The sequence below is a fragment of the Triticum urartu genome, chromosome 5A (assembly GCF_056163025.1).
Source record: "Triticum urartu cultivar PI428250 chromosome 5A, HENAU_Tu73, whole genome shotgun sequence".
NCBI classification, from domain to species: domain Eukaryota; kingdom Viridiplantae; phylum Streptophyta; class Magnoliopsida; order Poales; family Poaceae; genus Triticum; species Triticum urartu.
In genome coordinates this window covers 542,368,294-542,382,125 of record NC_141877.1, presented here as the reverse complement: position 1 = coordinate 542,382,125, position 13,832 = coordinate 542,368,294, and the positions used below count along the sequence as shown (strand labels likewise).

At 44.7% G+C, this 13,832-nt stretch overlaps 1 protein-coding gene, 1 long non-coding RNA gene, 2 other non-coding genes and 1 pseudogene across 6 annotated transcripts; 3 read left to right on the top strand and 2 right to left on the bottom strand.

Annotated features, from left to right (window-relative positions):
• Positions 1-329: 329 nt before the first annotated feature.
• On the top strand, positions 330-4,910 carry LOC125510400 (cleavage and polyadenylation specificity factor subunit 3-I). 2 transcript variants are annotated; one of them, XM_048675564.2, is made up of 5 exons: positions 330-521; positions 610-707; positions 794-839; positions 945-1,094; positions 1,803-4,910. In XM_048675564.2, the coding sequence occupies exons 1-5, from the start codon at positions 372-374 to the stop codon at positions 3,438-3,440; spliced, it is 2,082 nt and encodes a 693-aa protein (XP_048531521.1). In that variant the 5' UTR covers positions 330-371; the 3' UTR covers positions 3,441-4,910. The 2 variants fall into 2 exon arrangements, with proteins under 2 accessions (XP_048531521.1, XP_087377710.1); XM_087521584.1 differs by lacking the exon at positions 330-521 and having other exon boundaries at positions 637-707; positions 794-843.
• LOC147972663 (cleavage and polyadenylation specificity factor subunit 3-I pseudogene) lies at positions 4,214-4,540 on the top strand (annotated as a pseudogene).
• An 843-nt stretch (positions 4,911-5,753) lies between the features above and the next one.
• Positions 5,754-5,835, bottom strand: TRNAS-AGA (transfer RNA serine (anticodon AGA)). Its single transcript has one exon. It is a non-coding gene; the product is annotated as a tRNA-Ser (tRNA).
• Positions 5,836-9,845: 4,010 nt separating this feature from the next.
• Positions 9,846-9,927, bottom strand: TRNAS-AGA (transfer RNA serine (anticodon AGA)). Its single transcript has one exon. It is a non-coding gene; the product is annotated as a tRNA-Ser (tRNA).
• An 832-nt stretch (positions 9,928-10,759) lies between these two features.
• LOC125556602 (uncharacterized) lies at positions 10,760-12,621 on the top strand. Of its 2 annotated transcripts, XR_015602628.1 has the most exons (3): positions 10,760-11,066; positions 11,194-12,018; positions 12,098-12,621. It is a non-coding gene; the product is annotated as an uncharacterized LOC125556602 (long non-coding RNA). The 2 variants fall into 2 exon arrangements; XR_015602627.1 differs by having other exon boundaries at positions 10,760-12,018.
• Positions 12,622-13,832: the final 1,211 nt, after the last annotated feature.

Sequence of the window (13,832 nt, the reverse complement as noted above, 5' to 3'; positions counted from 1 at the left end):
GTACACAGCAAAATCTTAGGATTACAAATGACAATCAGGTAAAACTTACTGAAAAGTAGTAAAAAAAGCAATTTTGACATGCTTTCTCTTACCTTCACTTTTCACATAAATGGTAAAAGAAGGAAAGAGTTACTCGGATCCACTGCTTAATGAAGTCAACCGTTTAAATTTACTATCTACTCTTATCTCTCATGTAAAAAGAGGATATAAGAGGGAACATGTTAAAATTTGCGGGTAAAAAAAGAAACATCTTACTAAAAAACAAGAAAAACGAATCCCTTCGGGAAATAGGGAAGCCACTGATACCGAAAGCTCTACTCTCTCTCTCTCTTCTCTCTCTGTCATAAGCAACGGGGAAAAGAGAAAAAAAGATGGCATCCGTGGCGATGGCGCCGCCGGCGGGGAAGCGGCCGGCGTCGGGCGGGCGGGAGGGCGACCACATGGTGATCACGCCACTGGGCGCCGGCGGCGAGGTCGGCCGCTCCTGCGTCCACATGTCCTTCAAGGGCCGCACCGTCCTGGTTCGCATCCAAACCCCTCCTCCCTCTCGCCGCTTAGCTCTCCTTGTTCTCGGGGAATCCCACTGACTGGATCTTCGCTGGTGCCCAGTTCGACTGCGGCATCCACCCGGCCTACTCCGGCATGGCGGCGCTGCCCTACTTCGACGAGATCGACCCCTCCGCCATCGACGTCCTCCTCGTCACCCAGTAAGCAGCCGCACCTCCTCCATCCCCACCTCCGCATCTTGGCGTTTCCCTACCGCCTGATTTCCGGCCTTGGATTGAAATTGCAGCTTCCACCTGGACCACGCCGCCTCGCTGCCCTACTTCCTCGAGAAGGTAGGTAATCACGTTGGAACTCTTAACTTCGGTTCGGCGGGGGTCGATGTTGTTATGCTGTTTGGTGCCTGAATTTGCTCTGCTCTGCTCTGTTTTTGTTTGCAGACGACGTTCAAGGGCCGCGTGTTCATGACCCACGCCACCAAGGCCATCTACAGGCTGCTGCTCTCGGATTACGTCAAGGTCAGCAAGGTTTCCGTGGAGGACATGCTGTTTGACGAGCAGGACATCATCCGTTCCATGGACAAGATCGAGGTACTACCTTGTTTTCGCTCATCTCTTTGTTTCCGGCATGTGTAAATGGAACAAATGTGAATGAATTGATCCATTTCGTTTGGTCTGAGATGCCTGTTGCTAATAAGATGATGATCGATAATGCCTGGTCGATAGAAAATTCGACACACTATTTTAGGGGAAAAAAGAAGAACACACAAAGATACTACTCCCCTCTGTCTCTGAAACGAAGTCATATAAATTTTGTCGAGGTCAAACTCAAATGGTGCATAGTTTGACCATGTTTGTACGAAAAATCATCAACAACTACAATACTAAATAGATATAATACGAAAATATATTTTTGTTGTGTATCCAATGATATTAATTTGGTATCGTAGTTCTTGATAGTTTTTCCTACAAATTCAGTCAAACTCTGTTCTTTTGGTAGCTGGAGTTGTTCTGGTTGATATTTTAAAGTGAACTTAGATTCAGTTTTCCCCATGTCGCTAGCTCCTGCTTCCCGCCTTTGGAATTCTTATATGTGTCCGTACAATTCTGAAAAGTCAAAACATTTAAAGGCCACTGGGCTGTTGGTAAAATTGAGAACCCTGTATTTATCTGGGCATTGCTTCCAAACAGAAGGACTCTTTCACTTGCAGCTAAGGCCTGATTCTGCTTGTGAGGATTGCAAGTCTTAATTTACCACAGGGAGAATGGAGATTGTATTAACATATAATTGTGATGCAGGTCATAGACTTCCACCAGACACTGGAAGTTAATGGCATACGCTTCTGGTGCTATACCGCTGGCCATGTACTTGGTGCTGCCATGTTCATGGTGGATATTGCCGGTGTTCGCATTCTTTACACTGGTGACTACTCCCGTGAAGAAGACCGGCACCTGAAAGCTGCTGAGGTCCCCCAGTTCTCCCCTGATATTTGCATTATCGAGTCAACTTATGGTGTGCAGCAACACCAACCTCGTCATATCAGAGAGAAGCGCTTCACTGATGCCATCCACAACACAGTTTCTCAAGGGGGGCGTGTTCTTATCCCAGCATACGCTCTTGGTAGAGCACAGGAACTGTTGCTTATCCTGGATGAGTATTGGTCTAACCACCCAGAGCTCCATAAGATTCCAATCTATTACGCCTCCCCTCTTGCGAAGAAATGCATGGCTGTCTACCAGACATACATAAACTCCATGAATGAAAGGATTAGGAACCAGTTTGCACAATCCAATCCCTTCCATTTCAAGCATATTGAGCCTTTGAATAGCATAGACAACTTCCATGATGTGGGTCCGTCAGTGGTGATGGCAAGTCCAGGTAGTCTCCAAAGTGGCCTCTCCAGGCAGCTCTTTGACAAGTGGTGCACAGATAAGAAGAACACATGTGTTATTCCAGGTTTTGCCGTAGAAGGTTCCCTTGCGAAGGCCATTATCAGCGAGCCGAGAGAAGTGACGTTAGCGAATGGGCTCACTGCTCCCCTTCATATGCAGATCTTCTACATCTCCTTTTCTGCTCATGCTGATTTCCTACAGACGAGCGGCTTCTTGGACGAGCTTCGCCCACCCAACATTATTCTTGTGCACGGAGAAGCAAATGAGACGGGGAGGCTTAAACAGAAGCTTATTACTCAGTTTGATGGAACAAACACAAAAATCGTGTCTCCCAAGAATTGCCAATCAGTGGAGATGTATTTCAGCTCTGAGAAAATGGCCAAGACAATTGGCAGATTGGCAGCAAAGGTACCAGAAGTGGGAGAATCAGTTAGCGGCTTACTCGTGAAGAAGGGCTTCACGTATCAGATTATGGCCCCTGAGGATCTCCGTGTGTACACACAGTTATCTACTACTAACATTACTCAGCGGATCTCCGTCCCGTATTCTGGTTCTTTTGAAGTGATCAAGTACAGGCTGAAGCAGATATACGAGAGTGTGGAATCATCAACCGAAGAACCTGATGTTCCAACTTTGATTGTTCACGAGAGGGTGACCATTCGCCTGGAATCAGAAAGCTATGTTACGCTGCAGTGGTCCTCTGATTCCGTAAGTGACATGGTGTCCGATTCTGTGGTGGCCACGATCTTGAACATAGGCCGTGAAGGCCCAAAGGCTGTTCCGATCGAAGCAGCAGCAAAGACAGAAGAAGAAATGGAGAAGGTGGTGCAGAAGGTAGTATATGCTCTCATGGTGTCGCTTTTCGGTGATGTCAAAGTCGCAGAGGAAGGGAAGCTTGTTATATCCGTGGATGGAGACGTCGCGCATTTGGACGGGAGGAGTGGTGATGTCGAGTGTGAAAATGCTGCACTGAAAGAAAGGATCAGCACTGCATTCCGTCGCATACAGGGCGCGGTGAGACCAATCCCACTTTCGGCCTCGTGAGGAAAAGCCATAAATAAGATTATTGTATGCTTTAACTTGTAACTTCGTCAGACTTCTTCTCTCTTAATTAATGAAAAGGGGCAAATCTTTTGCCCCACGTCTAAAAAAAAATGTTTCCTAGGTAAACAAAGTAGCAGTTCAAACTTGGCTGATATGGAAAAAAAGTGCAATACTGCCTCTGAAACATGAGTTGTAACATTATGTTAACATAAAAGGTGGTTCAGTCATATGTTAACGAATTGGTCGATTACGGATACTAGACTGTTGTGGTCACTCCTAGCAGTGGTGTGAACAATCGTCTTCACTTGCAGTAAAACTCATACGGGCTGAAGTCCCAGTGAAGTTGATTCTTGTTTATTTTTGCTGTTCATCCTGAGTCTCTCATTGCCTGTTCCTGACCAGTTTATTTTTTTTGTGCAATCTTTTGAGGTCTTCTCTTGTCAAGTGTTATAGGTACGCATTTCCTTGCCTGTTCCTGATCAGTTTCTGGTCATTCATGTCACTGGTGTGTAACTTCTGAGTTTTTTGGGGCCCCTGAGGATCTCCGTGTGTACACACAGTTATCTACTACTAACATTACTCAGCGGATCTCCGTCCCGTATTCTGGTTCTTTTGAAGTGATCAAGTACAGGCTGAAGCAGATATACGAGAGTGTGGAATCATCAACCGAAGAACCTGATGTTCCAACTTTGATTGTTCACGAGAGGGTGACCATTCGCCTGGAATCAGAAAGCTATGTTACGCTGCAGTGGTCCTCTGATTCCGTAAGTGACATGGTGTCCGATTCTGTGGTGGCCACGATCTTGAACATAGGCCGTGAAGGCCCAAAGGCTGTTCCGATCGAAGCAGCAGCAAAGACAGAAGAAGAAATGGAGAAGGTGGTGCAGAAGGTAGTATATGCTCTCATGGTGTCGCTTTTCGGTGATGTCAAAGTCGCAGAGGAAGGGAAGCTTGTTATATCCGTGGATGGAGACGTCGCGCATTTGGACGGGAGGAGTGGTGATGTCGAGTGTGAAAATGCTGCACTGAAAGAAAGGATCAGCACTGCATTCCGTCGCATACAGGGCGCGGTGAGACCAATCCCACTTTCGGCCTCGTGAGGAAAAGCCATAAATAAGATTATTGTATGCTTTAACTTGTAACTTCGTCAGACTTCTTCTCTCTTAATTAATGAAAAGGGGCAAATCTTTTGCCCCACGTCTAAAAAAAAATGTTTCCTAGGTAAACAAAGTAGCAGTTCAAACTTGGCTGATATGGAAAAAAAGTGCAATACTGCCTCTGAAACATGAGTTGTAACATTATGTTAACATAAAAGGTGGTTCAGTCATATGTTAACGAATTGGTCGATTACGGATACTAGACTGTTGTGGTCACTCCTAGCAGTGGTGTGAACAATCGTCTTCACTTGCAGTAAAACTCATACGGGCTGAAGTCCCAGTGAAGTTGATTCTTGTTTATTTTTGCTGTTCATCCTGAGTCTCTCATTGCCTGTTCCTGACCAGTTTATATTTTTTGTGAAATCTTTTGAGGTCTTCTCTTGTCAAGTGTTATAGGTACGCATTTCCTTGCCTGTTCCTGATCAGTTTCTGGTCATTCATGTCACTGGTGTGTAACTTCTGAGTTTTTTGGGGCTATTCTCTGCACAACTTTTTGGGGTAAACAATATGCATGACAACTGATCTTGGGCAAACAACAACTCCAGTTAGTAAAAAAATGTGGACATTATAGGTACGCATTTCCTTGCCTGTTCCTGATCAGTTTCTGGTCATTCATGTCACTGGTGTGTAACTTCTGAGTTTTTTGGGGCTATTCTCTGCACAACTTTTTGGGGTAAACAATATGCATGACAACTGATCTTGGGCAAACAACAACTCCAGTTAGTAAAAAAATGTGGACATTATAGGTACGCATTTCCTTGCCTGTTCCTGATCAGTTTCTGGTCATTCATGTCACTGGTGTGTAACTTCTGAGTTTTTTGGGGCTATTCTCTGCACAACTTTTTGGGGTAAACAATATGCATGACAACTGATCTTGGGCAAACAACAACTCCAGTTAGTAAAAAAATGTGGACATTATAGGTACGCATTTCCTTGCCTGTTCCTGATCAGTTTCTGGTCATTCATGTCACTGGTGTGTAACTTCTGAGTTTTTTGGGGCTATTCTCCGCACAACTTTTTGGGGTAAACAATATGCATGACAACTGATCTTGGGCAAACAACAACTCCAGTTAGTAAAAAAATGTGGACATGCTTCCAAAACAGAAAAGCATAGAGAGAGAGAAAAAAAGGGGGATATAAGCATAAAAGTTTGAAGCGTGGTCGGCAGGATTCGAACCTGCGCGGGCAAAGCCCACATGATTTCTAGTCATGCCCGATAACCACTCCGGCACGACCACTGCTTGCCATTTTTGCTTCTCAGAGCAATCTCAGTCATTTTTGTCAGCTTCGAGTAGCAAACTGTTTGAACCATGGCATTCGTTGCAAGAAAAAAAAGCACCGTGGCATTGCTTCAAATTGTCGTCCCATGATCAAAATGTCAATTCATCAGCGAAAATACATAGATCTCCTTCTTTTTGTTCCTAGACCATATTGCTCACCCCCAACTATTACTGCTCATACTCCACAGTGCATAGAATACGCGTGGCAGGCACTCAACAGTGATCAATAGATTCCACAAATTTTGAAGTAGAAGAATCTAATTACTCGGCATCCAAACCGATTCCACGATGTGGCAACAATTCTTGGTTTCAAGGGTGCCAAAAATCTGAAATACCACTTATGCCGCGCTAAATTGGGAATTTCAGTGCCGCTCCTGTGCGGCTACGATCACCACTCTCAGGAGCCCAGGTCATGTCAGCCCTCCTTCCCTCGTTATTGTAGTGGAAACCCCGTGCAATGCAGGTTGGGCAAGGACATTCTTTGGCATGTCCATGTTGGACATGGCGAGCTCCATGGCGTTCACCTGCATTGAGCAGGAGGCATGTCAGCGTCGAGAAAGAAGTCCACATAACCCCTGGGGTACATAAATCGGCTATTTTACCCCCTGAGGTCTAAAACATGGTATTTAACCTCCATCTTTCCAAAACCATGTGAATCACCCATAACCCTGATTCTAGTGGTTTTGGCAAGCGTTTTTGCCGATGTGGCATTGTGCACCTCGTTTCGAAACTCCACCCAGCTACATCTGGCCCCCTTCCTCACCGGGTCTCGACCATCCTCCACTGCATCACACCAAAATGACCTGGGCGCCTACTTGGGTTCATCAGTAGTGGTTTTCGAAGGGGTGACGACTACGTCAACCCTAGAGGCTTATGGGAGAAGATCTTATGCTGGACAAGCTATGCATGGCAACTAACTGTCTGACAGTAGTTAATATTGGCCATGAACGACGCACTTGTAATAAGGAGGCTCATAGCAAAAGTGTTGTTTTGATCCCGAGCTCATGAGAGCTTGGGTGAATAGTAAAATTAAAAGGAGGGAAATATTCAAGAAGTTCTGAATCTTTTTTTGCGCAAAACATAGACAAATATTGTTATTGCTTGCAAAGCTACATCATGAATGACATTCGTGGAAGATGTGGAAAAAATGATGCTCGAAAATGCTTTTGAAACTAACCTTTTAGAGCATTGATTGTGTTTTTTGCCACCTTTTCCGTGTATGTCATCCCGTGATGAAATTTTACAAGTAGTCAAAACACTTATCAATGTTTGGCACAAAAAACTCTGATTTTTTTCTTCTAATTTATGTGATTTAACTGTTCTTCCAAGCTTACATGAGCTCGGGATCAAAACAACCTCTCGCCCGGCTCATAGGCTATCTCAAGTGGCCACTACTATGGAAGTTGGTCATTATGTTTGGCTGGTTAATCCCACCAAACAATCTTTGTATGTCCCCTACATTAAGATATAAATAATGGTCTTGTTCACCTTCACCTAAAAAGGTTAAGCCCATTGATATGAAATTGTGGTCTACCTTGGGCTTGTTGAGCTAGTGCCTTCAACAAAACCTTATTCGTGGGACTTTTATGTGTGTTTGGGTGTGCGTTTGTATTCTCTGTTTGAACTTTGTATAACTCGTGGCGGTTTGCTTTTATATATTCCCTTCGTCCGAAAAACTTGTCTCAAACTTGTCCCTCAAATGAATGTATCTAGCATTAATCTATTTGAGGGACAAGCTTTTTCGGACGAAGAAAGTATAAAACATGGCGAAAGTCTTTTTCGGTTTGTAGAAGCTGGCCAGCTATTGTGCTATAAAAAGGAGACAAAAAGCACATGCACATTTAGTTTGGGTTGGTGTTATGGCTTTTGGCTTCGTGAAAAAAAGGAAAACAGAAAATTTTCACCTAAAAAAGGTTAAGCCCATTGATATGAAATTGTGGTCTACCTTGGGCTTGTTGAGCTAGTGCCTTCAACAAAACCTTATTCGTGGGACTTTTATGTGTGTTTGGGTGTGCGTTTGTATTCTTTGTTTGAACTTTGTATAACTCGTGGCGGTTTGCTTTTATATATTCCCTTCGTCCGAAAAACTTGTCTCAAACTTGTCCCTCAAATGAATGTATCTAGCATTAATCTATTTGAGGGACAAGCTTTTTCGGACGGAGAAAGTATAAAACATGGCGAAAGTCTTTTTCGGTTTGTAGAAGCTGGCCAGCTATTGTGCTATAAAAAGGAGACAAAAAGCACATGCAAATTTAGTTTGGGTTGGTGTTATGGCTTTTGGCTTCGTGAAAAAAAAGGAAAACAGAAAATTTTCACCTAAAAAAGGTTAAGCCCATTGATATGAAATTGTGGTCTACCTTGGGCTTGTTGAGCTAGTGTCTTCAACAAAACCTTATTCGTGGGACTTTTATATGTGTTTGGGTGTGCGTTTGTATTCTTTGTTTGAACTTTGTATAACTCGTGGCGGTTTGCTTTTATATATTCCCTTCGTCCGAAAAACTTGTCTCAAACTTGTCCCTCAAATGAATGTATCTAGCATTAATCTATTTGAGGGACAAGCTTTTTCGGACGGAGAAAGTATAAAACATGGCGAAAGTCTTTTTCGGTTTGTAGAAGCTGGCCAGCTATTGTGCTATAAAAAGGAGACAAAAAGCACATGCAAATTTAGTTTGGGTTGGTGTTATGGCTTTTGGCTTCGTGAAAAAAAAGGAAAACAGAAAATTTTCACCTAAAAAAGGTTAAGCCCATTGATATGAAATTGTGGTCTACCTTGGGCTTGTTGAGCTAGTGCCTTCAACAAAACCTTATTCGTGGGACTTTTATGTGTGTTTGGGTGTGGTTTGTATTCTTTGTTTGAACTTTGTATAACTCGTGGCGGTTTGCTTTTATATATTCCCTTCGTCCGAAAAACTTGTCTCAAACTTGTCCCTCAAATGAATGTATCTAGCATTAATCTATTTGAGGGACAAGCTTTTTCGGACGGAGAAAGTATAAAACATGGCGAAAGTCTTTTTCGGTTTGTAGAAGCTGGCCAACTATTGTGCTATAAAAAGAAGACAAAAAGCACATGCAAATTTAGTTTGGGTTGGTGTTATGGCTTTTGGCTTCGTGAAAAAAAGGAAAACAGAAAATTTTCACCTAAAAAAGGTTAAGCCCATTGATATGAAATTGTGGTCTACCTTGGGCTTTTTGAGCTAGTGCCTTCAACAAAACCTTATTCGTGGGACTTTTATGTGTGTTTGGGTGTGCGTTTGTATTCTTTGTTTGAACTTTGTATAACTCGTGGCGGTTTGCTTTTATATATTCCCTTCGTCCGAAAAACTTGTCTCAAACTTGTCCCTCAAATGAATGTATCTAGCATTAATCTATTTGAGGGACAAGCTTTTTCGGACGGAGAAAGTATAAAACATGGCGAAAGTCTTTTTCGGTTTGTAGAAGCTGGCCAGCTATTGTGCTATAAAAAGGAGACAAAAAGCACATGCAAATTTAGTTTGGGTTGGTGTTATGGCTTTTGGCTTCGTGAAAAAAAAGGAAAACAGAAAATTTTCACCTAAAAAAGGTTAAGCCCATTGATATGAAATTGTGGTCTACCTTGGGCTTGTTGAGCTAGTGCCTTCAACAAAACCTTATTCGTGGGACTTTTATGTGTGTTTGGGTGTGCGTTTGTATTCTTTGTTTGAACTTTGTATAACTCGTGGCGGTTTGCTTTTATATATTCCCTTCGTCCGAAAAACTTGTCTCAAACTTGTCCCTCAAATGAATGTATCTAGCATTAATCTATTTGAGGGACAAGCTTTTTCGGATGGAGAAAGTATAAAACATGGCGAAAGTCTTTTTCGGTTTGTAGAAGCTGGCCAGCTATTGTGCTATAAAAGGAAGACAAAAAGCACATGCAAATTTAGTTTGGGTTGGTGTTATGGCTTTTGGCTTCGTGAAAAAAAGGAAAACAGAAAATGAAAAAGTGGAAGCGTGGTCGGCAGGATTCGAACCTGCGCGGGCAAAGCCCACATGATTTCTAGTCATGCCCGATAACCACTCCGGCACGACCACTTGCTTGACATTTATTCATGCGTTTTTACTAGTGAGTCAGTCATAAGCACAGAAACCGTTTAAATCCGTCTCTATCTGTCGGGGTTCTTTGCCTAAATATTGTCAATAGTCCGTTTTACATGGATTCCCGGAAATTACACAGGTTATCGCTGACATCATATGGCAACTTATTCTTAGCGCTTTGTGCAAGTGCAACGACCTTCTATCTCACGCTATCCCCAATGATGTGCTCAGTCTGAACATACATTTTGGCCCGAGGAAAATCCTTGTTCACTGATAATTATACATATACTAAATCTGGTCAGGATTTTTTTTACTGTTTCTTTGACTTTTTTCTATCAGTAAAAAGCGAGCCAACGGGGACACGCCACGTGCTTTAGTGGGGGATCTGGAAGGGTATGCACCTGTGTGCAGTTAGCAATTGCGGCTAGGTTTTCTAAATCGGTTTGCCATTGGCTGCATGGGTGTGCAGGATGGGCGGTTTCTATGGGCATGCATGCGCGATTCTTCCTCCGGTTCGCTTTTGGTTGCATGTGCGCACAGGATATGCAGTTTTCATTGGTCTGCAGGCATGCAACATGCAATGTATCCTGGTCTGACTGCTTATATTTAATAATGCTGGTTGTTTCGAACTAGAATTTCCTTTCTGCCACGTGTGCTGTTGTGAGGTTGGCTGCCGCTTCGCCGTGCTTTCTAGGCCTGCTCTATGGTCGGCTGCCGCCTTTCTCTATTTCTCTGGTTGCTTCTTCTATCCATGCAGTGGCTACCTTCAAATTGTCCTTTGCTTCCTTGTTGCTTCCTATAAATACCAGCCTCTTCCATCCATCTTCTTTCCATCCTGGTTCGAGCCGGCCGTGCACTCTGTCTTGCATAAGAATTAGGGATGGTTACTCTTGTTGCTGTCCGGTCTGGTCGGGGATGGCAGGCCGTCGTCCGCCTGGGAGGTCGTCAGCTCGAGGCAACCCCGGGTAGACCGGGCAGGTTGTCGGAGGCTCCGACGCGGTCCTCTGCGGCGCACGACTTGCAGCTTGCGAGTGTCCTGGCAGTAGTCGGCGACCTGGGCGCCGCCAGTCCATCGTACACGATGAAGATGTGGGCGAGGAGGCGGAAGGAGGAGCGGTAGCAGGACGTGTTAGCAGGTGCAGCTCTTCTGGGCGTTCTTGGATTCTAGGCACTGCTTTCATCGTTAGTTCTGGTCATTTGGAAGTTCTATAATACGGGCTTTCCTGCTTTCGTTTTTCCTTGCCTTGGGGTGACCACGAGAAGAGCACGGAAGGAGCCGGTGAGGGAACCACACCGCACACGGACGGCGGGGTGAGAGGCCGGCGCCGAGTTCGCGTCAAAGCTCTCGCCGGATGTGCTTCTCTTCTACTTTCTCCAGTCCTTCACACCTGACATGTTCGCCTTGACAGTCCGTCCTCGCCGTCGTCGACTATGCATGCTCTTTTGTTTGCCAGCGAAGGACGATGTGCAGCCGTTGCCACAGTGGGTACATCGGCCGTGGCGCTGCCGACTCCCCGGGCGGGTTCATTGCGATCTCCTGGAGTCTGGACAGTCGACTGCCTCCGGGTCGTTCCACGCGGGCGGAGCGAGAGCGACAGACAGCTACTGCGGCAACGCAGAGGTCCAAAGGAAAAGCTGAAGTCGGTGCTGAGCGACGCCGTCCAGGTCGGTGGCCGTGCGGCCCGCTGGTTGCCACACCGTTGACTCCAGCGGCAGCGGCGGCTCTCGCAACGGAATGCTCACCCTCCTCGGTGGCGAGGATGAGGCTATCGTTGCCGCTTTTTGCCCACTTCGGCCGTCCTATCTACACGGGCCGGCCCGGCAGCGGTGAGCAGTAAAATCGCCAGCGCCGTGTGACGCCTCGACGCCTGCGTGGTAGATCCCGGGCTGCCGGGCGCGGACAGTGGCGCGTTCTGCCCTTACACGATGGCGGCAGCTCCTATGTATGCCGGCGTCGAGGAAGAAGAGGGTGGAGGACTGGAGGGCATGCCCTCCAAGAACCTGATGGTTGAGTGCCGGCGTTGTAAGCGCCTCAACAACCGTGAATCGTCTCTCCAGGCTACCTCCGTCGTGCCCAGGATCATCAAGGTAAAGACCAATCGTCAATCGATCTTGGAAAATTAATGGCTAGAATATTGGGAGTAAATCTGAATGTGTGTTTTTGTAGACATCTAGATTGACAGAGTGTCGATCCTGGGGACGCGATCGACTACATGAAAGAGCTGCTGGAGAGGATGTGGCGACTGCAGGAGGAGAGGAGGACGCGCATCCGCAGCCAGCGTGTTCCAGGAGCTGAACCCGACGAGATATATATGGCCAGGAACATCCCCGAGATGAGTAATCTAGGCGACTAGGCATCCATTGTCGTCAGCGGAGAGCTGGGACATTCCTGCCGTAGAGCTTCAAAAAATGGTGATAGCAAGAGGAAAGTTGGCTGGTGGTTGCAGACTTGCAGTTCGAGGTGGAGCGCAAGGACGAGGGCCGCGGCCACGGCAACACCTGGGGTGGAGATCTACTGCTCCGTTCTCTTGCCTACTTTCTTGACCCTCTCTTTACAGATGCCTAATTCATTCTTGTTTCTTCGGTCTACTTATTAAACGTGCGCAATGCTCTCAGTTAGTAATTTAAAACGTACACACTCAATGACATGTCAAGTTGATTTTTTAATTTCTATAGATGTAGTGTTACTTATGGTCGTTGCATGTTCGAGACACGTATCTCTGGTCATTGGCCGCTCCTAACACGTATAATGAGTAGTGAAGTGCCAGCCATGAGATCCATATGCCGACGATGCAATTCTTACACACAGCGAGCTTAATCTTAAACCATATATATCTTTACTCATGTGGTAGTAGTTCACTGAAATAATCTTGCCATTACACTATTTCTACAAAAGCCTAATTTCAAGCTTTAGTTTCAGTCTGTCCACCTAGATTACAACTAAAATTCTAGAACGACAGACTATACGGGTTTTTCTATGGGATTCTTCTCGCTAACTAATCTCCATCCCCCTGATTTTCAAGGGTATGGGCCCCTCACCCGCTTTTCTTTCAATCAATTGAACCCAGCTAAGCATCCTGTACATTTAGTAAAAATCTGCCTGGGCGTGTAGCATTGCTCAGATTACAATATAGTTATACACATACCCAAGGGTCTCTATTCATATATTTGTGTATTATTCGTCTAAAATTTGATTCAACATGCACCTCTTGGCTGTCAAATTAAGGCATGTATTTTTTTTTGGTTCTCTTCAAAATCAGTGGAAAAGAGAAGAGATCAGGATGTGCTTTCTTTGGAGAACAAAGAAAATGCTACTCTCCATTTTGGATGGAAAGTAGAAATTTTTCCTAGGTATACTTTAGGCCAACTTTTTCAGTGGTTGAAGGTCCCAAAAGACATGGTATTATTGATGCATAACCGATTGTATCTTCATTATAAAGACACACACATCATCTATCTCACATGAAATTAACAAAACCGGAATAATCAAACAAAAAAAAAGAGTTAAATCCGAGCACATGAAGCTACATATGAAGATGAAAACCAAACAAAATGTGACAAAAAACATACAATTAAACTTACACGAACCTGGAAAACTCTTGGAGAACACATCAACTAACATAAACAACCAATCAATTAGCCAAATAATCAACACAAGGCTCTTCAATGTGCTTTTCTTCATGTAATAGCATGTAACACACGTGAAGCCACCACATATATTTTCTTTAGCTTATAATAATGGTTCATGATTCTATCATGATGTACAGACGGGCGCGGCGTGCCGCCGCACGGGTTAAGCTAGTTATTCCTAGGGATAATCATTCTTGCTCATGTACAATTACATCTGGCTTTTTTACGGAAATGCCATCATGCGGTGTATATTTTAAGCGAAAACAAGGATA